The sequence below is a fragment of the Labrus bergylta genome, chromosome 23, assembly GCF_963930695.1.
Source record: "Labrus bergylta chromosome 23, fLabBer1.1, whole genome shotgun sequence".
NCBI lineage: Eukaryota > Metazoa > Chordata > Actinopteri > Labriformes > Labridae > Labrus > Labrus bergylta.
The window spans coordinates 14,975,949-15,001,926 of NC_089217.1; the positions used below are offsets into that span (position 1 = coordinate 14,975,949).

General features: G+C 40.6%; 2 protein-coding genes across 3 annotated transcripts; both read left to right on the forward strand.

Moving 5' to 3' along the window:
- Positions 1–5,212, forward strand: LOC109984603 (protein mono-ADP-ribosyltransferase PARP12). The gene is made up of 3 exons (XM_020634832.3): positions 1–395; positions 965–1,100; positions 2,528–5,212. Exons 1-3 carry the CDS (start codon positions 127–129, stop codon positions 3,038–3,040), a joined length of 918 nt encoding a protein of 305 aa, XP_020490488.1. The 5' UTR covers positions 1–126; the 3' UTR covers positions 3,041–5,212.
- Positions 5,213–6,220: 1,008 nt separating this feature from the next.
- On the forward strand, positions 6,221–20,466 carry si:ch73-252i11.1 (uncharacterized protein LOC553517 homolog). 2 transcript variants are annotated; one of them, XM_020634775.3, is made up of 12 exons: positions 6,221–6,571; positions 7,615–7,750; positions 8,593–9,262; positions 9,354–9,407; positions 9,500–9,626; positions 10,055–10,229; positions 12,839–12,959; positions 13,056–13,152; positions 13,277–13,355; positions 15,071–15,201; positions 15,340–15,485; positions 17,291–20,466. In XM_020634775.3, the coding sequence occupies exons 1-12, from the start codon at positions 6,300–6,302 to the stop codon at positions 17,824–17,826; spliced, it is 2,544 nt and encodes an 847-aa protein (XP_020490431.2). In that variant the 5' UTR covers positions 6,221–6,299; the 3' UTR covers positions 17,827–20,466. The 2 variants fall into 2 exon arrangements, with proteins under 2 accessions (XP_020490431.2, XP_020490429.2); XM_020634773.3 differs by having other exon boundaries at positions 6,222–6,571; positions 10,052–10,229.
- Positions 20,467–25,978: the final 5,512 nt, after the last annotated feature.

Sequence of the window (25,978 nt, forward strand, 5' to 3'; positions counted from 1 at the left end):
CGTAAAGGAGAACGCTGTATATGATACAGAACTTTCCTATACCCGTGATATCACCAGCTGCTCTCCACACGTCTTGCTTGCTTTCGCGGAAGTGTTAGGACAAATAGGATCAACAGCGTTAAAATTATGGAGACCGAAGTTTTAAAGATCATCCTAGCCAGTCAAGGAGCTGTCGACACCGATTATTTAATGTCTAACATCGGCTACGGCGATTCCACGAATCAGATCATCACTAACCGAGAGAAATTTACTTTGTGTTCTCCTTTTGGCCAGCCTAAGGTGGTGGCTCGGACCAGCCTGAGACTGTGCAGAGTCAGAGGCTGTACTGGATCATGTAAGGGGCTGCACCTGTGTAAACACTTCCTCTTCAGCGGATCTTGTCAATTCCTGTCAAGGTAAATATGTTAACATTGACTATGGTTCCTAAGGTGATCAGTCAAAGCTTTAAACAGGCCTATCTGCAAGAGGGTAATGGTTCTGGGCAGGCTCCTTCAAAGATATCTCAGCAGAGGTGGATAGAGATTGGCCTAGTGGAAATCTGTACGCAAGTATGGAGTAAAGCAAAATAGTTATAGGCTACTGTTATGTTTATAACTGACGTAATAGTGGCCTTTGGCCCTCTTAACATGTTGCAGTCCAGTTAAAAACACTTAAACATGTTCAGTATTTACAGTCTATGGTTCAGTACCTCTCAAGATGCTACAATAACTCATATTTGTTGAAATGTGCCACTGGGTATCTTTACCTTTTCAAACAGCAACATAGTGTGTGGTTATGAGACTGTCCAACCATTACATAATAGCATGAACTCACTTGTTATTTGAATAATATGTCCTATAGCTAAATGTCTTACAGTAACATTGTATTGTGCTGGATTTTTGTTTCTTAATTTCCGGACCAACTGTTGGCTATATATTGTTATATATAATGATATATACATTTGTGTGTTTTTGTTCTCTGACAGGAGAGGGTGCAGCTCCTCTCATGAGCTGAACTCTGATTACAATCAGATGATACTGAAGGAGCTTGAGCTGGAGAGTCTGAGCAGGGCGGAGCTATGTACACTGCTGCTGCAGAGCGACAACTTGCTCCTGCCTGCTGTGAGTATGATAAGAGTTGGTTTGACATGAAATTCAAGAGGCTTTCAGGGGCACCCTTCCTGAAGTTTTCTAGAAATGTTCAGGTGTGAGTATGTGAAAACAGCTCGAGTTAACAATTTATACAGGGGAGTTTTCTTTAAAGATTTAAAACATTTTGAGCCTTTAATTGAGAGATAGGACAGTGGATAGAGTCGGAAATCAGGGAATGACATGTGGGAAAGGAGCCACCGGCTGGTTTTGAACCTGCCCGCCCGCTTGGAAGACCACAGCCTCCATACATGGGGCGTGCACACTAACCACTGCGCCACTAGTGCCCCACAGGGGAGTTTTCTTAGATACAATATTTGATTGTTGACTATGATGCACTGCCTCTGTACAGGGGGGTTAACATGTTGTAGGAGACCTTAGAGCTGTGCTTCTCAACTTGTACAGGCAAGGCAGGCAACTGGGGGGGGGGGGGCAGGTCCAACAGAGTGTAAACCACTGCAGTGGCTCCAAATGTGTAAAGTTTTCATTGACAGTAGGAAACCCCCTAAGGTGGTCCCATCTGACAGCACTAACTCTTGTTATACTGTCAAGCATTGCATGCATTATTGCTGTGAAAACCAAAGTGTGTTATGAAAGTCGACGGAGGACAATGAAGCGCTTCACTGTCTTTAATATCTATGTTTTAAAAATAATGTTAATGTATAAAATCTGTAAACACTTCACATTTCGCAATTTAACATAATGGTGATGAACACCGGTTGGAGGGGTCCCCTGTGACCTTTTACCTAGGGCCCCAACAGACTCTAGAATCGCCCCTGCTGGTCTATCCTCAGGACCGCATCACCAACTCCTTAAAGAGAAATCATGACTCAATTTTCTGATATTTCTCAACCAATTAGATTTATTTAATAACAAGTTTTGCAGCTTGGACCTCAGATGGTACAAAACATCTGACAGAACAAAGAGACTTAGCAAAACAAGCACGTTTAGAGAGTGCCTCAGACTTTTTGACACCATTTGTTTGGCAAAGCACACAATCGCGACCCACTGGAAATTAGAGCAGTGGTTCTCAACTGGTGGGTCGGGACCCAAAAGTGGGTCGCGGAGCCGTTTCAGTGGGTTGTGAATGTGTGCCTGGAAGAAAAATGCTGTTAAAAAATCTATGAAGCACTTTTTTTTTGTTTGTTTCTGTGCCTTTGTTCTATCATGTTTTGTACCGTCTGAGGTAAAAACTGCACAATTTTTGTTTAAAAAATATAAGAAACTTGGGTCACGATTTTTCATGAAGGAGTATTTGGTAGGTCCTGAGGCTGAACCAGCTAAGAACCACTGCCCTAGATTATTATCTTAAAGAAGGTGATCCATTTTCAGTTTTTTGCTTTGCTTGACTGTAACAACCTTTTCCCCTCTGTCCCTTCCTGTTTTATCCCCTATAACAGATATGTCATGATTACAACAATGGTCCCGGTGAGTACGGGATATGTCAGCGTGCTGATGGCTGCGAGAGACTGCATATCTGTGAGAGGTACCTGAACCGAGACTGTAATTGCCACAAGACTCATGATTTCAACGAACCACAGCCATTACAAATCCTGCGGAGTAAAGGTGTTCCAGACAGCCTTATTCCCAGCTTGAAGTCTGCTTATGCAAACAAAGGGGCCATAAGGTATGCTGACAGAAAAAGGGATGAGCGCAACGAGGGTAACCGTCAAAGACCGCAACTTAACTCTACAGGTAGTGGCTTCTCTGCGGCTACAAACTACCCTGGTGTGGTTCCCAGCTATGATCTGCATGTACAACCTCATGATTGGCACAGAGGGAGATGGAGAGGGAGAGGGAGAGGGATAGGGAGAGTAGGTTTCCAGGGAAATAGAGGCATCAGGGGCCATTGGAGCGTCAGCGGGAACCAGGACTACTATCCACCGCAGCCGATGTACCTATACCATTGGTGACTCCCTCGCTGACAGTGATACATTAGATTTGTCCGCTGATGGTGGATCAACAGAAGCTAACTTAGAACCGCAGAGAGCAAATGACACCGATGCAAGACTAACATAAATGTAATCAAACTTCCAACAGCTGACAGAGGGAGAGGTGGCAACCGCAGCAACTGGAGCAGCCGGCAAGAGCTGCAACTCGTTCAACAAGTGACATCAGAGAAAATATTTTAAAAAATGGAAAGCAAAGACTGTTTTAATTTCATTTAAATCTAAAATACACACAATAGCAGTGCTTTGTGTCTCTGTCTGTCACCTGATAACAGACATCTGCACATGGCGATCAACCTGAATTCTCTTTATTCTGTGAACTGTGTTCTGCTAAAAACAGTACAGACCATCTCGACGGCACAAAGCTGACATTCTTCTGATTTAATTAACACGGAAATCAACAATAGGCACACTCCATTTGCAGTGGATGATAAGCTGACAACCACTCTTCAGCAGATACAGAAATGAAAAACATTTGCCCTGTTTTTTTTTTTAAATCGAAAATTTTAGATTAATCATCAGCAGTGCCCAATCAACAATAAGACCTCAGCATCTTGATGGTTTTTAACTTAATACTTTCTTAAGTTGTAGTTTCCATCTTGACTATTTTCAAACAGGCTTCCGACTGTTTTAGTACTGGAGACCTCTTATTTTTTAATAATTTTAAGCCGTGATATACCAAACACAGAGAAATAAGGTTAGAAAGACAGATGTTTATTTCTCCTTCATTTAGTGAATTGGTATACTAATGAGTGTTTGTGTGTTTGTCTATTTTGATTTACTACATTGTAGGAATATATGATAACTTATTTCAAAGATGTTTTTGGGGTCAAAATGCTCCAGCAACACTTGTAGTAAGAAGATCAACTTTCTTAACAATTTAGACCAATGCATTTCGGCTCGTGGCCTTCATCAGGGTCACCTGATTGACCCAAAAAGATGTTTTTGGGTCAATTTTTTCCCTTTGTTGAAGTGAAGACAGCCGATGAGAGACAGGAAATGTTGGGAGGAGAGAGTGGTAGATGAATTTCCCTCGGGATCAAGAAAGTCTATGACATGCAGGCGAGGGACAAGGTCGGATTCAAACCCACAGTCGCTGGGCCAACAATTATGGCCTCTGTACATTGGGTGCACAACATAACCGCTAGGCTATCCAGAACACCTCCCTGAATGAGGGAGCCTTTCTGGTTTCCGGTTAAGGTTTGGCAGTTCATAGAGATTCTGCCTCTTGGATAATGATATTTAAACTTTGAGAAGACAAGAAGGGGGTTAGTAAACGCCCCCTCCCCTCCCCAGTAGTCTCAAAGAAAAGTGTATTCTGGAAACACAAAAGAAACGGAGAACATGTACAAGCTATGTGTGGATAAGCGGTGGAAATGCTGACAACTATGGGCCACAGGAACAATTTAGTTCCTTGAAGAGAAGTCCCTGAACCTTTTAGTTCTGGGGACCTTTGGTCGAAACAGGGCTTTTAACCGGACTTCTGAAAAAGACGATGAAACAGCTACAGCTCATTCAAAACGCACCAACTAGAATTCTGACCAGGACCAAATAAATGGAGCACATTACTCTGGTTTTAAAATCTCTGCACTGCCTCCCAGTTAATTCTTTTTAAGTGTTTTTACTAGTTCACATCTTACTGAACAGTATAGACTCAGAATACATACATCTGACATAACAGGAACATTAGACCTGTGGACCCTGGTCCCCTTGTTCAGTCCAGAGTCCTGACTAAACATGGTTGAGAAGCTTTGAGTCACTAAAACAAAGTGCAATCAGAGATTTTACGTGGTCTAAAGATTAACGTTTTTTAAAGAAGGTTAAAAATGATTTACTTTTTTTCCTTTTGTTTGAATGAGCCTAAAAGCTTACACTTTTATTTTTCATGTTTTCATTTGCTCTAATTGCATTTCACATAAATATTACATTATTTCATTACTTTTAATTGTTTTAATGGCACTTTTAACAATGATGTTATGATTTTTATGTACTCTGCATTATATCTTCATTTGAACATTTTAGCCTTGTATTTGTTTCTTTTGTCTTCCCTGTGTGAAGCACATTGAGTTGCCTCTGTGCATGAAGTGTGCAATATAAATGAAGGTGCCTTATAAATAAATATTAAATATGAAGCCATTTCTGAATTATTTGATTTGTTTTTGAATTTCCATAAAATATTGAAATCACAAGACAATGATCAAACCCAATCAGCCTTATTTGAACTTCAGTGACAGGACGATGGACTTAAATGTTTTTTTACTGACAGAATCCACCCTTAGATGTTAATTCTCTTCACTGAGTGAAGAAAATTAAAATCTTTAATTCACTCATACACTGAGTTAACTTGTTACATAGATTAGATCTTCAAAGATTATTTCTACTCAGCTGTAGATTTCTTTCCCATTTACATAAGCTTTTGTGCAGTTATGTTTTGATTCCAGCCTTTTAAGTGATGAGCCACAGGAGCTCTTGCCTCTTTGCTGAAATCTTCACCAAAACAAAGCTTGGCACACTCACACAAGGTAATCTCACTGCACGTCATGTAATTTGGTGAATTCTCAGAAGGTCTAGGCTACCATGTGTAATTCTATACTAGTTCATAAGGCTTTGATGTGATACAGGAGTCTTGTTTTTCATTGAATCTGTCATTCTTACGTAATGTTTTTAAAGGTTATCTTGGAGTTAATATTATCTGTAAACACAAGTGTGTCTGGAAAAACCAATGGGGCAAAGATTTATGGTTGACTCACTCCAAAAAGTCAGCTGGAGTTGCCATCTTGAAGGAAAACTGTAAAGGTAACATTTTAGAAATAAAACCTGATGATAAAGTACCTGGTGTTTTTAATTCATGTACTAACAATGTCTCTGTAGCTCATGAGAAATAGGCTATCTCATCATTAATGTGAATGTGTATAGTTTAATTAATGGGAAAAGCTTCAGCAGTTTTTTGGCCTTTTATAAATAACCCCACTGAGTTCAGCTCTACTGTACTTTAATCAGCACAGGGCTGTATGAAGTCAAATGACGCGAGGGCGCCCTCAAGTGGAGGAGAGCAGCATAACAGCATGCGCCTGATAAATAGTTAAGTTTCGTTTTCCATTCTTCAGAAATGAAACACTGACACTGCACTGTCCTATACCCGTGAACTCACCAGCTGCTCTCCAGTCGCCGTCTTGCTTTGCTTTGAGGTGGAAGGACAGACAGGACTAAGAGCGTTACAATTATGGAGACCGAAGTTTTAAAGATCATCCTAGCCAGTCAAGGAGCTGTCGACACCGATTATTTGATATCTAACATCGGCTACGACGATTCCACGACTCAGATCATCACTAACCGAGAGAAATTTACTTGGTGTTCTCCTTTTGGCCAGCCTAAGGTGGTGGCTCGGACCAGCCTGAGACTGTGCAGAGTCAGAGGCTGTACTGGATCATGTAAGGGGCTGCACCTGTGTAAAAACATCCTCTTCAGCGGGGCATGTCATTTCACCCAGTCAAGGTAAATATGTGTACATTTGTTACATTTGTTCCTATGGTGAGTCAAAGCCTTAAAATGGCCTGTCTGCTGATAAAGGTTACATTTAAAGCTGTCGTCATTGCTGTGTGTCATGAAATCTATATGGAGAAAAACGACACTCACAGCAGGCGGGTGTCGGCGGTACTCTGGCATTTAATGGGGTTAAATTGTCAACAACTTATTGTAAAGGCCTTGACACAAGTGTTGCGTTCAAGGCCCACCGTTCAATTTCTAGTTGATAATTTCCTATGGTTGTCTCACAAAAACAAAGTACTTCTGACATTTTTCAGGCTAATTGAGCTCATTTAACAGCTGAAATATGAACTATTTCCTGTTATGGAGAAGTCTGACATCATGGGGAAATGCTTTGTCGTTTAACATCTGAAAAAGTTACTTATACCACTCTCTGTTACCTGTTTGTGAAGCAGCTCCAGCAACCAGTTTAACAGGTTCAGCTTGGAGAAAAACACAGATAGATAACATGTCGGAAAGTAGCCAAGTAAAGCCACCTTTTGAAAACGAATGCAAGTTTGGTTTAAAGTCTTGGCCAGGTGCATGATTTCAAAAGGCTTAAGGTTTCAGTCTCTGTGCTAAGCTAAGCTAACTTGATAGCTGCTAGTTCTGGTTTTACTATGACAGTATTCGTTTGTCTTAAGGAAGAAAATAATCATAGTTCTGATACAACACAGAAGCTTAAAGTTTTCAGAAGAAATTCTACCTCTGTCATGCTGTAAAAGCAAATTGGTTATAATTTTAGTTGTTTCCAGTTCTGATGTAATAGTGGCATTTAGCCCCATTAACAAGTTACAGTATTTAACGCTGATAAGTCCAGTGTAAAATAAAAATAACATGTTCAATATTTCTCAAGATGCTACTATGAGTTATAGGCTATTTGTTGAAATGTGCCACTGGGTATCTTCACCTTTTCAAACAGCATGAACTCACATATTCTTATTGGTGTTTTATGAACCTCTTTTGGCTATATATTGTGATTGAACTTTGTGTGTTTTGTTTTTTGATGACAGGAGAGGCTGCACCTTCTCTCATGCACTGGACTCCTTTCACAATCAGGTGATACTGAAGGAGCTTGACCTGGAGAGTCTGAGCAGGGCAGAGCTATGTACACTGCTGCTGCAGAGCGACAACTTGCTCCTGCCTGCTGTGAGTTTTAACCATACTGGTGTTTTCACATATGCACACAAATATTGGTATTCTCCTCACTAGACATCCCTGTATGCAGACTGCCGTGATGTTAGCTCATGCAAATCAATCCATCTGTTATATATTTACATCATTTATTATCATGTTCATTTCAGCATCATTTGCACTATTAGTCACTGCACTGTGGGCTTCTTTAGTCTTGTACATATTAGTCTTTGTTTATTGTAAAATATTTAATGTTGTACTTTTGTACATGGAGAGCCCAGTTCCCTGAAGTCAAGATACCTGGCCAGTAAGGCTGATTCTGCTTTGAACAAAACTCCTGTAAACTTCCTGGAAATCTTGGGATGAGCTGCACACATGAACGCAAACAGCACTCTGACTTTACCTGGAATTTTTCCCATCAGCCCCCTTGTAGATCTTGAAGTGAAGTGACCTGATGTGTGTAAACAGCATAAAAATATTCAGGAAAAGTCAGTGCGATCGAGGGGGGGGGGGTCTGAGTTGGTTTGTGGCCAGTGCGTAAAGTTGTGATTTCTGTGCACATAATAAAACTGCTTCATTTTATGGGTTTACCCTATCATTCATTTGGGGCCCCTCAACTGATTACCCAATGTCTGCCAGCGTCACAATGCTTACCCCTCTTCCTCTTTTTTCCACTGCCTCAGTACATTGGGGTTTAACAGATTGCAGGAGACCCTAGAGTACCTCAAGTTTTGTTGTGTTGATTTTACAAATGTAGCTGAATAAACCCCTTTCTTTATTATCTTTTTAGTTTTTTGCTTTGCTTGACTGTAACAACCTTTTCCCCTTCTCCCTTGCTGTTTTATCCCCTATAACAGATATGTTATGATTACAACAATGGTCCAGGAGAGTACGGAAAATGTGAGCGTGCTGATGGCTGCGAGAGACTGCATATCTGTGAGAGGTACCTGAACATAGACTGCAGTTGCCACAAGACTCATGATTTCAACGATCCACAGCCATTAAAAATCCTGCGGAGTAAAGGTGTTCCAGACAGCCTTATTCCCAGCTTGAAGTCTGCTTATGCAAACAAAGAGGCCATAAGGTATGCTGACAGAAATGGGAATGGGAGCAACAAGGGTAACCGTGCGGCTACAAACTACCCTGGTGAGTGTAACAGTGATGGTCACAGAGGGAGAGGAAGAGGGAGGGGGAGAGGAGGTTTCCGGGGAAATAGAGGCAACAGAGGCAAGAGGGGCAACAGGGGCAACAGCAGGAACCAGGACAGCCGTCCACTGCAGCAAAGTACCCATTCCAGTACTGACTCCCTCGCTGACCTTGATGCGTTAGATCTGTACGGTGATGGTGGATCTACTGAAGATGACAACGGAACAGCTGACAGAGGGAGAGGTGGCTTCCGCAGCACCTTGAGCAGCCGGCAGGAGCTGCAACGGACCCGTTCAACAAGTGACATCTTCACTGCGGTGAGAGCCGATGCAGACGAGGATGACGGAGCGAACAGAAGACAAATACCAAGACCTGTCAGAGGTAAACCCAGCCGGCTGGTTCCTTTTATTAAAGGGATTTTCAGTTAGATATGTGTGAAATGTTAACTTGCACTATTTTTGCTTTCCTTTAGATAAAACTGAGATATGCATGTACTTCATCAAAGGAACCTGCAAACATGGTGACAGTGAGTAATCAGTGATAGATCATCAACACTTAGCAGCTGTAACTGTCTTTGTTTTAAAGTAGTTGAGTGTTTAATGACCGATGTGTTCTCAGAGCGGTGTTACAAAGCTCATAGCAAGATGCCGTACAGATGGGAGGTCAACAAGGATGACAAATGGACCGTCATGCCCAATAATGAGGCGATTGAGAAGGACTACTGTGACCCAAACAACGCATACAGGTGCTCTCCACTGACATCTACTGGAATTGTTGTTCATGTACTTGTGGGAAGATGACATTCAGAAATACAGAAATATGTATTTACATCTATCTGTCGTACTGTTAAGATGTTTTTTTTAAACTCAAGATACACAGTTGTTGGCGTAATGCCTGGATGTGGTTAACGAAGAGCTACATTTAGCAGCTTGTTAGCATTAGCTTAACATAAAGAAAAAACAAGAAGCCTGGCTATCAGCTGGCACTCCTCTGTCCAGATATAACTAAAATCACTAACTATGCCAAAAATCTTGAACAGAAATTAACTGACTAATTATATCAACATGTTCTTGTGTTTCATCAAACAAATTAAACAATGAATAACCAAAAAGGTTACTTTGCTTTAGAATAAATATATCTACTAACAGTTGCTCATTTTTCTGTTTTTAGCAGCAGCAGCAGCAGCAGCAGCCCACCTGTGCACTTCGACACTATGACCCAAGGACAGAACAAAGTACGACGACTCTCCACCGTCAACTCTTTGCTTGAGCCGGACTTCATCCACACCACTGAGTGGCTTTGGTACTGGGAGGACGAGTTTGGAAAGTGGAGCATATACGCTTCAGCTGTGAGTAACTGCACTGCAAGAAGACACACTCGGAGTCTTTTTTTTAAAAATTGGGTTTACTGGGGATACTGCAGATATGGGTTCATGAGGGCTACTTTTGGGACTTTCGCTGAACAGCTGTTGCTCTGTGCTTTGTGCAGTGACATGCTCACCTTACCCATTTTTTTTTTTTTTTAAATGAACCACTACATACCATCATAGGCGTAGATTTTGTCTTCAATATTTAGAAAAGGTAGATTTGTCCCCCTCAAAATAATATATATATTTTTTTAAAAGGTCGAAAAAAAAAAAGGTAATGAGAAACATTTCGGGGGCTCAAAACATTTATATATCCTTCTGACCTGTAAATACGTTTCCCAATCATTTCAGACATACCATATGGGGACCATACCATCTTAACCTTGCCGCATAGTCACACTTCTGAACCAGCATAACTAAATAACATCGTTTAAGTTATCACTCATTTAACTTTTAACCATGATTTAGGCTGTTGATTAAGAGTTAAGTGTTAAACAACACAGAACAGAAGTCCCTAAAGTCCGCTGTCATTGTGATGTTTGGCAGTGTTACGTTATTGCTTCATTCATTGTGTAATTGTTCTGTCCTCTGTCTGCCAACATATTAATAAAAACAGCAGGCTATAAATCTACATGCCTTGATGATATTATTCTTTATATAGCCTGCCTATCAATTGATTTTTTGAAGTGCAATAAACACGGACAATATCCGACCGCATTTTTTCCAAATAGTGAGTGAAAGATTAGTCAGCCATAACAACGGCTTTTATGTAGTTTTAAATTTTGGATACTAAGGCTATAACAAGGTGTCATTCTCTAATAGATTTGAAACATCCCAAAACACCTGTAATGTTTTGAATATGCAGAAAGTTATGAACAATACAGTTGAATAATTAATAGTAATTCAAAAATAATTATAATTTCCTATTCATAGTAAAGAAATTTCCGCCATAAATTAATTCAGAAAAGGCACAAATTGTTGCATAAAAATTCACCAGAATGCAGGAAATGAAGTGTTTGACACTCAAAATTCTCTGGGGGGGAACCTCCAGACCCCCGCTGAAAATTTGCCCCCCCCCCAATGTTGAATCCAAACCTACGCCCTTGCATACCATGCTCTAAGTTAGAAAAAAAAACACACAATGATGTAATGTAAAGACACAATGATGTAAGTAAGGTAAACATACAAAGATCAAAAGACAGTTGAAGGTTAATTAAAATGTGAAGCCATTACTCTTCAGTAACAGTATTAAATCTTGAATATTGCATGTTGAAAAACTGAATCTGCTCCATTAAGACACCAGTATGAGTTAGCAAACGTTGGAGCAGCATAAAGGAAGAAGAAAAACAGCACACAGTTTTCATTGAAGATATACACAGTGACAACCTGCCTCAGCAAGCAAAGCTAGTGGAGTTGATTTGGGCTAAATATGGTGACAGTACCTTTATTTCTTTCAGTGACATTTTGCAAGGGTTCAAACTCCCTCTAAATTCGCTCTAATGATATTTGTACACGTTGAAAAAGAAACCTCTGCTCTCAAGTGGAATTTACTATGTGATATTGGCCTTCTTATGCAATACTCTGTTATAAACCACACCAGGTGAGGTCCCTGTGGACTCTGACGGTTGAGAGAGCAGTGTCAGCTTCTGCTTTTTTAAAGTGATAGAAATATTATATCACACCACGATTTAACTTCTCTATTCATCCATCCCACTAATAAACGACTAAACATTTGCTGACAGGTTCTGTTTATATAACTCAGTCTAAGTCTACATTGGACATTTCTTCCCCTTGCTATCCTTTAAGCTGATACCCATGGACATAATTTAATTTATTTTTATCTTATCTTGTGCTGCTCTACACACACACAAAAACATTATGAGAGGCAGAGCTGTGTACTCAGGCTGTGTGGCAGCATCTTCGAGGATAGAGATTATGACAGGGAGATGCATTAAATTACCATTTACCTGTCCCAGTAGCGCTTTTAGACCTTGTTGCCAACAGACACAAGAACTGGGTAAAATGTCACAACTTAGTCTTTGTTAGAGAGTTAGGAAGTCCATATTGGAAAAATTCAATTACAATTACTTCTTAGACTTTCTGCTGAAGTCAGCTTTATTTGAAGTAGACATAAACATTACCTCAATCCTGTTTTTGATCATGTCTATAACCCCCCTCTATTTCAGCCCTGCTCAGAACAGGCTGTTTCTGTGTCTGTACCTTTAAATGTAAATGAGCTGTGTTTTGACCACGCCCCCTCTTTGGAAGGGCTTGGGTGGCGTGGGATTTCTCGCTGCATTTCCTATTGTTTACAGTGAGAAGGCAGACTCAGAGGGCAGAACAAACACCTAGCTGTGGGAGTGTCACCCGGATGGGGAGGGGTTACCTTTGTGATGTCACAAAGGGAAAATCTCCAATCACATTTTCTGAAAAGTGGAGCAGGCTAAAGATGGAGGGGATGGACTTTTCTCATACTTGGGGGTTTGTAGACAGACTAGAGACACATATTAGTGTTAGGAAAACATGGTAACGTGTATTATGCATAATATGTGACCTTTATTAAAATCAGTCCATATCTGTCTTTATTTCAGACTGGTGGACACAAAGCTGCAGACATGGACAGCCTTAAACTGGAGCAAAAGTATCTGCTTAATGAAAAAGATGTGGTGGAGTTCACTGCCGGTTCACAGTCATATTCACTCAGTTTTGAAGGTAAAAAAAAAAGATTTGCTTCTGTTTTAACAAGATGGAACATTTTGACCTTGATGTAAACAGATAATCATCATCTTCTTTTTTTCCTGCTGTCAGACATGATACAAACTAACAAGCATTATTCCACCAAGAGGCTGGTGAAAAGACGGCCGCGGTTCATCTCTGGGGCTGATGTCCTAGCAAAAAGAGTGAGGTAAGACAACCAAAGTGTTCTATGCGGATCCAGCTGTTCATGATTCATGATTTAAAAAATAGTGTTTTAATGCAAAAAAGGTGAATAAAATGATACTATGCCTTGTTTGTTTTGCGGACCACAGAAAGCCTATTGGTCAACCAAGTTCCACTGCTGTCCCTGTTCACTGGGACAAGAGCCAGATCCCACTAACAGGATACAAGGTACTGTGAAAGCACCACGCCTTTTAAAATAAGAGATATTTGTTCATTTCAACTTACATTCTTACATTCACTCCCAGACTTTAGAGTTCAGTGCTTTTTAAATATTTTAGAAAAGCAACTTAATCATAGTTTACAGACTAACCTGTGTGACTGCTGGAAGTTCTCAAATCAGCACCTTAGTCATAAAAATCACATCAACTTATTGTTTGTCTTGTCTTTGATTTTCGACCAAATGCAGAACTTTATTTTGAAATGGAGATATACAGTGTAATTATGTGGTAGATGTGAAGCACCTGAAATCAGTCCTTGAAAACAGTGTAGTGCAGCGGTTCTCCCCATAGAATGTATCAAAATGGACGTAGTGAAAGTAATGTCACTGAAGAGGACTTCTGAAGCCCATCGATGGCAGTCGCCATATTGGAAATCATTTAACTTTATTTTTCAACCCAGGAGGTTCCTGATTGGATCTTACATGTAGACGTGCTTATATCTGCTCCCTACAAGCAAGAAGGAATGAAAACCAATGTTACAAAAGTAGCTTAAAAAAAAAAGTTTGCTTCTTTGCAATCACTGCTATAATCAATATCTTCAAAACCACAAAATCTCCCAGAATGCTCAGTTAGCAACAGTAGCTCTTAAAACACATTACGTACTACATAATGGTAACTTTATTTATTAAGCACCTTTAGAAACACAGGTTTACAGAGTGCTTTGACATACAGCAAAAGATCCCAAACACAGAAGAGCAAAAACATGAGCAAGAATATAGACTATGCAAAATAACAACAAACAACCCAATTCGCAGAAAGAACCCATACAGCCAGATAGCCAAATGAGCTCACTGGTAAACAAACCAAAACATTTGCATCCACAGTAAAGAGTAAGATATTTAACTGAGGAGTTGGTAGTGACCAAAAACAAAGCTAAAAGAGAGTTCTACTGACACAACACATATTACTACTTGTTTCTCTTAGACAGCTGGATGTTTAATAAACTGTTTGCTTACAAAGTCACTTGACTATAAAGTAATGCTGTCACTTTAAAAAAAGAAAGAACTTCAAACATTTTAACACATTCGAAACCCACAAAACACTTTAACTTAGCTGAACCGTTTCAACAATGAGCCTAAAACCAACAGCCTGTTGGCAATCCAAAAGGACTGATTTATTTTCTAATATTATTCACCAGAAACATGAGTATATTAACTTGAGATCGAGTGCAGCTCTCTCTCCATTTATTCACAATATCACCTTCTGGGTTGCTGTATGCAGAGAGACGAGTCTCCCTCATGTAAGTGAATCACTCCCCGACATCTTGCTTTTGCCACATCACTGTCTTCATTTACTGAGGTCAAGAGTCCATGCAATGGTCAAGTTACACTGAGGGCGCCCTCTGCTGGATCAAACTGCACACTACCTCAGACGGCCTGGTGCGCTCATAGACTGTATATTTTGAATTTGAGGGGCTCATTACAGTTCGAATGTGAGCTTTCTCCCCCAGGTTCGAGTGAATGTTCCAACTTCCAATTAAAACATCACAGCCTTACTGTACAGTATGTCGGTGTTGTGTTCACTTTGCAATGAATCTTCAGAGGCTATTGTTTGTGATGTAATACAACTAAATCTACTTTTTCGAGAAATTAAACTTGTTTGCCTGGGAAATGTAATTTTTCCCCCTCTATTTTGTGTTTTTATTTTTTTTATTTTTTTTTACAGCGAGTCTCCCTCCTCAGAACCTCAGATGAATTTAAGGAGATCGAAGCTCTTTTCTGTCAAACACTGCGAGGTTTTGATATCGTCAAAATCGAGAGAATTCAGAACAGAGCTCTTTGGGAAGTCTTTCAGTGGTACGTATGTTTCTTTGTGTGTTCACACAGAATTGATCATTTATCATTTTCCAGTATTCACCAATTCAAGTCTCATTTTACGTTTGGCCGTTTCCTCAATTTTAACATCATGATTTGAATTATTTTTCCTTAATAAAGGCAGAAAACTCAGATGATTAACAATGGAAGTACTCTGAGAGAAAAAAAGCTTTTTCATGGCACCGACTCCAAATTTGTGGACGTCATCAGCCACACCAACTTTGACTGGAGGATATGTGGAGTTAATGGCACTGCTTATGGCAAAGGTGAGTTTCATAAAAATCCAAGAGAGAGAATCCAACTGAAATTTAAAGGAAAATTTGGGATGAATTGATTTTTTACACAAGTTTATTATTCTATGTATTAAATCCCTAAATAGTTATACAGAAAGGTGAGACAGAGAGCTAAACTGGAATAAGTGAACCATCTACTGAAGCCCGACCGATTTATCGGCCAGCCGATAATTTCGGCCGATATTAGCATATGCAGGAACGAGTGACGATCGGTTTCGGCTACTTTTATCACAGATATGCGCCAATATTATGAGATTTATTCACCAATCAAAAAGCGTTTCATTTGAGTTTCATTGTTTTACACTAGCAGTTCTCCTTCACCAGCAGAGGGCGCTATATGGATTACAACGAGCATCATCACTCTCCAGAGTGTCAAGTGGTGATGCACGTACATGCACAGTTACTCTCCAGTTGAGTGACCATGTTTTCTCTGTTTTACATCTTTTCCACAAGTGTTTGATAACTGCATTTGAGGGGTATATATCTTTACAGATTGAACATAGATCTAAGAAATATATCGGCCAATATGTCATTAGCGGATTTTTTCTCTCCCTGATATTGATATCTGTATCGGACCGAAAAATCGCATGTTGCGATTTTGCTTCACTTCTAGTTATTTGTATTCTTTGGTGATGCTTTGAAAGCTTCAACCTGGGCTAAGTTGATAAATATTTCGCAGTAAAACGGGTAGGACCAAGCGGAAACCTCCAGTGTTGAAAAATGAATCCAATGCAGAAGTGCAAAATCCTGCAGTTCATTGAGTGTCCACTTGAGGCTCTCCAAGATTCCCAGAAGTCACATACACACCACCAGGGGCGTTTCTAGGTTTCTGAAACATCCGGGGCTTAGCCCAGAGGGAACTGGCAAATGCGCGCGCTAAGTGCGCAAAAATTTTCATAATGCTTTACATGAATAAACAAAATACGCAGTTTATTATAGCTTTAAATAACTACCTGACTGATGTGCTGCTTATCCCCAGACATCTAAAGTTCCATTCAAGTTATTTCAATAAATGTAAGTGAGACAGACCTTGCATTACCTACAGTATATGGATCTGACTGGGGATAGGATAGGTTAATTCACTTGAGGTGGTAAACAGTCTGGTTATGTTTTTAAACCGTTTATTCTCTTGCCAGAAGGACTAGGCTACTTTATTTTGAGATGCGGTGCGTTCAGAGACACTCGGAAATTCCACGGTTGAATACGGAGATTTTGTTGCTCTGTTGTTGTGCAGTAAAAGAGTGGCGTTCAAGGACCGTCGGCGGCCCCCCTGCGGTAACTGATGGGTGACGTCACTCAGGCTTAGTCCATTATTATTAAAAGTCTATAGGTAGGACTAGATTTTTATTTTGTTTTTTAATCTTCAAGCTACTGTTGGAAATAAAATAATAAATGTGATGTTTTGGCTTGTACTGCTGGTCTACAGTACTCTGGTTCTGACTTCAGAGTGAAACCCCCTCCATGGACAAAGGCTCTCATTTTGCTCTCTGATGCATCAAATGTCAGAAGTGTTTTAGGTTTTCTTTAGCTGGAGATCTTCTTTATTGTTGGTATATTGTTTCATGCTGTTGTTGTCCCCCTCTCCCCTAAGTTGTAGGATATGCTGCATTTCTTGGATGTAAGTTAGGGGATGTGAATTGCTTACACTGTTGTTTGAAAAGCTTTATTTATTTGAGAAAAGGATGAACAGATAAGTGTATGATATGAACAATTATTCAGTTGTAACAAATGCGGTGAAATGTCAAATACAATGATCATCTCTCTGTGTCCAAACCCAGGTACTTACTTTGCCCGGGACGCCAAATACTCCCACAGCTACACGGGTGACTCTGATATCAGGTCCATGTTTGTGGCTCGGGTTCTGGTCGGAGACTACACCAAAGGGTCCTCCGGCTACGTCAGACCTCCTTCTAAGGACGACGGGGACATTAACTTCTATGACAGCTGCGTAAACGACATCGTGACCCCCTCCATCTTTGTCGTGTTTGAAAAGCACCAGATCTACCCCGAGTACCTGCTGCAGTACAGGACCACGAACCCGCTCGTTTCATTGTATGGTGTTGCGTCGGCACCAGCGCCAAAACCAGTACCTGCACCAAAACCAGTCGCTGCACCGACACCAGTTTACACACCTAGACCAGTGCCTGCACCAAGACCAGTTATTGCACCACAACCAGTAGCGGCTCCTACACACCAACCCACATTGTCATACCGACCCAGCACAGACACCTACCAGTTCAGAACAGCGTCGCCCCCATCCCCACGATATTCTCAGCCTGCCTCGCCAAAGAAGGATACCTGTGTCATCGCTTAGAAACAGATAAAGTTAGGCATCGTATCTGTTTGAAGGAGCATGATGGAGATAATGCTGTGTGCTGTTGTTTGTTGCGGGTAGTAGATGAAATAGTGATATCGTTTTATAAATATAGTAAAAAGCATTTCAAGAAGAGTGACGTGGCTCACATGAGAGTGTCACGTTCAGAAGCTAATCTGAAGCTCTTGTTTGTTCTCACTGGCGACACCTGTGGCGATAAGAAGTCATTGCAGGCAGACCTTTCTTTAATGGAGATCCAAACTGTGAGACAAAGTTTCAGACAAAGACTAAAATATATAGCGAGGATGTGTAAGATGATCTGGCTAAATGAGCTACATCTTACCTTTTGCTTCCACATCGTTGGGTGAACAGAGTGAAGCCAGAGATTGGCTTGCTTATTCACCTTGCGTCCGCGTACACAGATTGCTGTGTGAGGAACGTAAATGTTCCCGTACTTCTCTAAACACTAAAATGTGTTACTGGAGGAGACCTGTAGAGGGCACACCAGACGGCTCAGGCTGATGTGCAGAGAGTTACAAAGCAAAGATGTGGCACTCGAAGGAGGTCAATGTTATGTCAATGCTGACAGTGGTGCCAACGTGCTTGGATTTTTGTAACGGCCCAGACCTACTTCGTTTTTTAGTTTTGCGGGTTTCCGCGTCGACTTTTTAAAACGGAGTTGTTTGATCAGTTTGTTTGTTACTGTGCGTTGGTAACAGACACGGTACAGATGTGGATGTATTTGATTAAAAAAATAATGATAATTAAATACAAATGCAGCTGAAAGTCACCAGTTTACAGGGTCACCTGATAAACTGAAACAACGTACTCGCCTGCATTTAGTTTTGCAGGTTTATGGAACTTATTTGTCCTAGATATTGTGACAGACATGTTTGTCTCCGTGCAGAGACAATGACAAACCGTAGAGATGTGGGTGCTCGCTGACTCGGCCTATCAGCTTCTCTCCCCAGAAAACTCTGCCATTGTTGTCGCTGCAACATCCCTCTGCCTCTACACTGCCCCTACTGGTGATATGCATACTGCATCTTGCAACGTACATTTTTGAGGATGTGCACAGCAGATGCTGAGAGCAGTTTGCAGGGCACGTGTGGCAGCCATCATTTGCACACAAATGGTTAGCTGAAGCAGGTAAACCTTAGGCCTTAGAGCACTATGGTGTCCCACAACACGCCTTCAAACCTTGTTGAAATCAACTTTGTCAGGTTAATTTTCAGGACGTAGCAATATTATATAAGGGCTATTTAAGTGTGTGTACTGGTAGGTTGTTACACCACAAAGTAACCATAGCAGAGGTGGATGGCCGTTGCTGGCTGGACCATGAACCATTTTTAGGATTTTTCTACGGAATGTCGGCGATTTAAAAAAAAAAAAAGTGAACACACGGGCTTTTACTGGTGAAACATCAGCTCTAAAGCCAGTGTGTGAGCTCAACTGGCATAGGATAGTGACTAAGATAAATATAATTTACAGAAGTAAATGTAAGAAGTCATTAAAGCCAAGCGCAAATAACACTCAAATAATGAGTTCCACAGGTGAAGCAGAAATGGATCTACTTTGAATAGTGATCTAGAAAGACAGAGAGCCACATTTCAATTTCAGTTTATAAAAAATTATGAACCGCTTCTGTGAAAATCTGTAACTAAGGAGTCGATTCATGAAAATGAAGAGTAGGAGGAGCTACTTCAGGTGCAATTCATCGATTGTGGAGCAAAAGATGGGCTCCTCGGATCACATACAAAAAAACACATCGCACTAATCTCATGTATAAACAAAAGTGACAACGTCGCACGATGACTCTAAACGGAGGAGAAACCGGCGCACAGTGTGACGAAACAAGCCCAAAACTCTGTCTTTATTGTAGAGATAGTACAGTGGATAGAGTTTGAAATCAGGGAGAGAGTGGGGAGTGACATGTGGGAAAGGACCCACAGGTCGGATTTGAACCTGGGCCGCCCGCTAACCACTGCACCACCAGTACGCCAGTTTCTAAAAATCTCAACCCTTGAACAAGTTTTCCAAAAGGTGTGTTTTCAGTGACCCAAAACGCAGTTCGCGCAAGTAGGAAAGACCAAAACGGCCTGACTGTCGCGTGCTGATGCTATGGTGCTCGCCGCAGCGGCCACAGCAATTTGCTTGCGTGTCGTCCCCTCACTCTCTCCTTCCATTGTTTCCTGTCTCTCTTTGGCTCTCCTATCCAATAAAGGTGAGAAAAAAATACACGCCTAAGTGTGCACTAGGCCTTTTTTATTACATTTGCACTACTACACCTCTAGGGGGAGACAAAATCCATGAAGGCCATAAAATTGACAGCTTCGATTACAAAACAAATAGTGAAGTTTTCTTTGTCTGTTTTGTTTCTTTTTTGTTGTCTCCCATACTGCCCCCCCCCCTTTTTTTTTTTTACTACTGTTAAGTGTCCTTTGGTTTCTTGAAAGGCACTATATAAATCCAAGCTTTTATTATTATGATTTCTTTCCTTCCAAATCATTTATCACAACACAACTGTGATACTTTGTGTACTTTATTTTCTTAAAAAATATGGCTGTCATAAAATGGTTGTTTTGTTGTCAAACTCTTGATTTTTGTTCATTAAAATAAATAAATCAAAGTTCATGTTGAGCACTGTTTGTTTTAGTGTTTTTATTACATGGCCTCGTTGTGTTCCTGCTCGAGAAGTGTTTCTCTCTCTTTTTCTCCTTCTGTCTCGTCTGTGAATTGAAAATGCCACCAGCGGTTGGGTTGGGTTTCTTAGTGAAATGAGGCAGAGCATGAAAAATGATCAATATGGCTGCCGGTGCTTTCCTTTGACATCAGACATTAGGCCTGCAAATCATCCCCCGCTTCCCTCAAAACACACGCACAAGCAGACGCCTGCTGTGGTGTTCCCTTACAAAACCTCTTTTTGAATTTGAGAATGTTTCCATGTTCAATGACCTTTCACTAAAGTAACTCATACTAACTTTCACTGAGTCTTTTCACATACTACAGTATGCATTGATTTACACTCAAACATCTCCCATGAGTTCCACTACATCTGAATTTGATATATTTTATCTGGAAGGTTTGTTTCTCCCACTGGTCGTGGAGGCATAACTCAATAAAAGTCATCGACCCAGGGAGTTGGCTCCTTTTTTTTTTTTTTTTTTTTTTATCAAAGGAGACTCTGATTTCAAACACTTGTCAGACCTAGAAGCAGCCGATTTCTTCATACTGCTCATTAGGATCTGCTAGCTGCTCGGTCGCGTCTTCTACATTTGAGGTGCGGCCCTCGGCTTAAGTCAGACTTTTTTGAATGCCGTTAACACAGTTTCTCAGCTCCGTTGACGTGTCTTTTATTGTTGTTGTACGGCTAACCTCAGTGGGTAGATTCTCCATGAAAGGTTCCTGATATCTGTGATCCGGTAGTGTGAGGCTACCCTCAGGCTGTGGGCTGAGTTGTATAGCAGCACGGCTACTCGTTGCACTTTTAAAAGACTTGGACATAGTACAAAGTTGTGACACTTTCAGTCTAGAGAATAAGAGGTTATATACTGTAACTGAATGCACACTTATAACTAAGAGAAGGTGGGATCAAAATGTTCTAATTAACAAAGTTTTAGGGTTTTTATCTGGAGCTAAGTTAGTGTTTTGCCATCTTGATGCAACTTGTGTGGGTGGGTCTGGGGGTTCTTGAGAGGCCCTGTTGTCAAAATGTGTGTTAAACAATCACTCAAGGCAAACGAAAAAAGGAAATAGTTTGCCAATCACTTTGAAAAGTTTCAGCACCACGGACAGCGCATGTCACTTCACATGTATAGCTTGAGATTTCAGCACCATCACTAACGGACAGCGAAACATAAGAGACACAGCAGTCCCCATCACTACAAAGCCTTTCCAAACATGAATAGAGAGTCTACAGACAGTGTCACAGTCATGTGTTGAGATACAGGAAACATGAAGGAGGCATGAGAACAGGTCATTGGACTGATTTGATCTTTACCAGAAACTTAAATTAATCATGGCTATGGAATTTAGATATTCACTGAGGTGAATAAAGTAAATAGATAAATCAAACAAAGTAATCGCGATACAACTAAGGTCCGAAATGAATGCATCCTTCTAAAAGAAATTGCATTAATTTCTTGCTATTTTGTCCCTTTAGGAACACCGTAGGTAAGCAGCACCGCAGCATCTCCCTGTTGATACAGTGACTTCAAACATTTACCTGTTTTCATTTAGTTTTCTATCCATAACAAGTTCCTTTTTTCAATGATTAAAAATAAAAGCCCAAAAACTGTTTTTAATACAAAATACTGAAATTTTAAACATGCAATGAAAATAATGTGATTAATCACTATCAACTATTGAAATTCAGGGATTAATCACGATTACATTTTTATTTTTATAGTTTTACAACCCTTAAAGTTACATACTCCAGCTGCTTTATTGTTCCTTATTTGTGTAATCCTGAGGTAAAATTGTATTATGTCTTTGAATAAACTGTAGCTAAACTACTATGAGATGATTCATAAACAATACACTAGAGTCCATGATGTAACTTTTCTCCATGGGAAGGACATATGTTTGATAAGAGCACTAATAGAAATCATTGATTCCCCCTAGGTTCAAAACAAATACCTGTTTTTATGTGTTGAGGAGACCATCGGCTCAGATACTACAGCAGATCAGGAAGAGACTATTCCCAGGGAGGAAAATGGTCATTACAGCTGTACCCATTTCTCCACCATCTGAGCTTCATTATGCGCTTGCTGCCCATTAAGATGGAGCAGTCCTATGGGAAATGCAGCTGTGCACTGCAGAATGCAACAGCCCACCCAGTGACAGTAAATATCCACTGACATTAACCAGCCTGAACAGCTACTTCCTGATGCGTGCCCGTGGTGGCTGCTGTGCCATGCCCTGGTTTTTAGCTTCCTGCAGATCCACCAGAGCAGCCTGCGAAGAGCTTCCAGGCCTGCAGCACATCGGAAAAAAAAATCTGGTTCTCCTGCATAGCAAGAGCTTATGAATTAAATATGACTCTTCTTCGTTTCGTTTGCATGCATCCCTTGCTGGTGTTGAGGTGTTTATGCTTCTGCTGAGTCATGGTGGTTTTGTTCCAGCTGATGGAAAGAATGCTTTGGTGGCAGAACCCCAGGGTGACTGGAAGTGAGTCAGATCTTTATTTGGCTGATAGCGGGAGAAGTTTAAGTGGAGTTTCTGAAATGTTTTTAGGTGATTTCAGAAACAGCTGCAGTCAGCAGATAAACAGTTTGGAGCTTTGGAGATCAACACAGCACCTGTCGATCTTCAAATTATCAAGGTCTATGGTGTGTTTTCTTTAGCAGTCTGTATCCCTTTAATACATATATACATTACAATACATACATTTTCAATCCTTAAAGGTGCCTCAATGTTTTTCTATGGACCTTCATGGTATCTAGAAAACTAGAATATTATGACTTTAATGGTCACATCTTATGCCAAATACACTTCACTGATGTTTTCAAGCATTAATATGTGTCCCTAGTCTGTCTACAAACCCCCAAATTATGAGATTAAGTCCATCCTCTCCGTCTTTTGCCTGCTCCACTTTTCAGAAAATGAGTGCTCAAAGAGGCCGTTTGGAGAGTTTCCTTTTGTGACATCACAAAGGGAAGTAACCCCTCCCCCAGGTGGGTGACACTCCCACAGATAGGTGTTTGTTCTGCCCTCTGAGTCTGCCTTCTCACCGTAAACAATAGGACATGGAGCGAGAAAGCCCGAGACACCCAAGACCTTCCAGAGAGGGGGCGTGGTCAGACACAGTTTATTTACATTTAAAGGTACAGACACAGAAACAGCCTGTTCTGAGAAGGGCTGAAATAGAGGGGTTGTATCAAGCGGCAACCTCTGGTCTTGAAAAATGACACCAAGATTGGAAGTGCAAAATCCTGCAGTTTGTCGAGTGTCCAATTGAGGCTGGCTCCAGGAACACCGGAATTACATACAAATAACTGGAAAAAAGCATAAATTAACATGTTTACAGCCTGGTACAATAAATGAAATAGGTCTGATTAGTTGCTGTCATCACTGGAACACACTGTACCATCCCTCCCAAAGTGGAGAAAATCAGTCATTTGTCTGGGACTATTTTTAGCAGTGGATTAATATGAATTTGCTTTTCCTTTTTTTATGTACCTTCTTGCATAAGTCAGTGCTGCAGTTGGGCCAACACCAACAAAATGTTTTGGACATGCCCTTTATGAGGAGCCAGACAGAGCAGCTACATGGCTGTAAGATCAGATAATACTGCATTGATCCCTAGAGGGGAACAACTCCTGCAGTTTACGATGCAGAATCACTGTTTACAGCAATCGTCTTTTTGGTTGTTCCAAAACTACTCCTATTGTTTCCTTTTGCATTTAAATGTCCTATTTACACGTACTGACTCCCCTTGAGTTTCAGGATGAAGGACCAGCGCCAAATGCAGAACTCTTATGTGATGTCTTAATGAAATGTGGATACATTACTGCAGTCAAAAAGAGAGTGTATCCTCTGCAGTGTTACCCTCATCTTCTCGCCTAAGTAGCTATTTTTGCCCCGCTGCTGGATGCTGATACGTCTCGCTGTGATTTGATCACAACACTTTGGGTGCAGGCGGTGTCATCAGCTTGTCTCTTTCCATTTTTTTTTATTTTTTTTTTTTAACACTGACGGGTGCATCAGCTGGGGCAATAATGCATTCAGAGCAGAAACTTGTCAAAGTGTCATGCTGACACCAATAAACAACCAAACTGAGCCTCAGAGCTGATTGAAGCAGCTTAAACACAACTAAAATACTTGATATGTACCCCAAATCCATATATTAGTACATCAATATGACCATTATGATGATGAAGGTTTACTCTGCAGTGTACCACTAAATTTGCAAATATTTAATTGCCATCTGTGAATAAGCTGTTTGCCTCCAGAGGGCTTGTAGCAGGACCGCAGCTTCTCATTAAAGAGTAATTAGCTCCATCACAATCCCTGGATTTGGACATACATCCACACTGCTATTCATGAATTCATTAAATATTTCTTAATCCAGCTTTGTGCTTATGATCCTGTGGTGTGTAGTGTTGACTGGAGACTGAGGTGCCATAAAAAGGCAGTGTATATTTTCATTGTTATTCAGACATTTGGTGCCCAATGACCCTTGAAATTAAATACATTTTTTTAAATATTTTGAAAAGTCCTTGCTGAAAAAAAAACATACCCCTTATTGTTTCAAGCAGAAGTCACTTTTAAGAATTCAGCTTTTACCAAGTTTAGTAAGAATGCAGATATGGGCGGCAAACTCACCGAACAGACTGGAGCATGTCAGTGGTGTCATGTCTGCAGTCTGTGGGCGTGAACACATGAATAGTGATGTTTTTACACTCTGTTACATCAGAGTTACAGCTGTGACTTGACTTGTACTCGAGAGTGCCACCATGGAATATTTACTCATGCTGATATCAGCCTGAAAAAGATCTCAGTCGTTTAACTGACTGAAATAAAGTACAGTGAGTACCTTCTGGTACGACTTTAACCGTGGGGGAAAAAGAAACTTGTTATGGATCAAAAACAAAATGAGGCAGCGACATGAACAGCTCAAAGGAACGGTTAAAAAGACAGATGGGTGATGTTCACAGGAAGATATGACTTTGGACTCATTAACTGTATTTTAATGTGAAATGAGACATTCAAAGATGCAGCAGTTGTTTTCTTTTTCCATCACCGTGACTACAGGGAGACGCTGCAGAGGCGTATCCATGGTGCGCCTTAAGGGACATAGGATGCGATTAATCACGATTTAAATACAATTAATGCACTAATTTAAGACCTTAATTAATCTCAATTAAATAGCCATATTTGGATTAGGCTAAACATCAGAAGGTGAGGGTAAAAAAAAAAAAGATAGTATATTAATTTATCATTAATTCATGAATATATTTCCCATTTCATTGTATTCCCTTAAGCTTATTTACTGATAGAACCTCAATCAATTCTCCTGCCGGTCAATGAGCCTCATGGATTTACTGCGGTAATAATGAATGCACTACACCCCTCACGTTCCCGGCATGCATTGTGGAAAGAGAGAGAGAGAGAGAGAGAGAGAGAGAGAGATCGAGGGTGGGGGGCTTGG

What these genes read in the sequence shown, in the direction of transcription:
- LOC109984603 (XM_020634832.3), top strand. Translation starts at nt 127, where the DNA reads ATGGAGACCGAAGTTTTAAAGATCATCCTAGCCAGTCAAGGAGCTGTC. An exon ending in TCTTGTCAATTCCTGTCAAG is followed by an intron (nt 396 to 964) that starts GTAAATATGTTA and finishes GTTCTCTGACAG; the next exon opens with GAGAGGGTGCAGCTCCTCTC. An exon ending in ACAACTTGCTCCTGCCTGCT is followed by an intron (nt 1,101 to 2,527) that starts GTGAGTATGATA and finishes CCCCTATAACAG; the next exon opens with ATATGTCATGATTACAACAA.
- si:ch73-252i11.1 (XM_020634773.3), top strand. Translation starts at nt 6,300, where the DNA reads ATGGAGACCGAAGTTTTAAAGATCATCCTAGCCAGTCAAGGAGCTGTC. An exon ending in TGTCATTTCACCCAGTCAAG is followed by an intron (nt 6,572 to 7,614) that starts GTAAATATGTGT and finishes TTTTGATGACAG; the next exon opens with GAGAGGCTGCACCTTCTCTC. An exon ending in TGGCACTGCTTATGGCAAAG is followed by an intron (nt 15,486 to 17,290) that starts GTGAGTTTCATA and finishes GTCCAAACCCAG; the next exon opens with GTACTTACTTTGCCCGGGAC.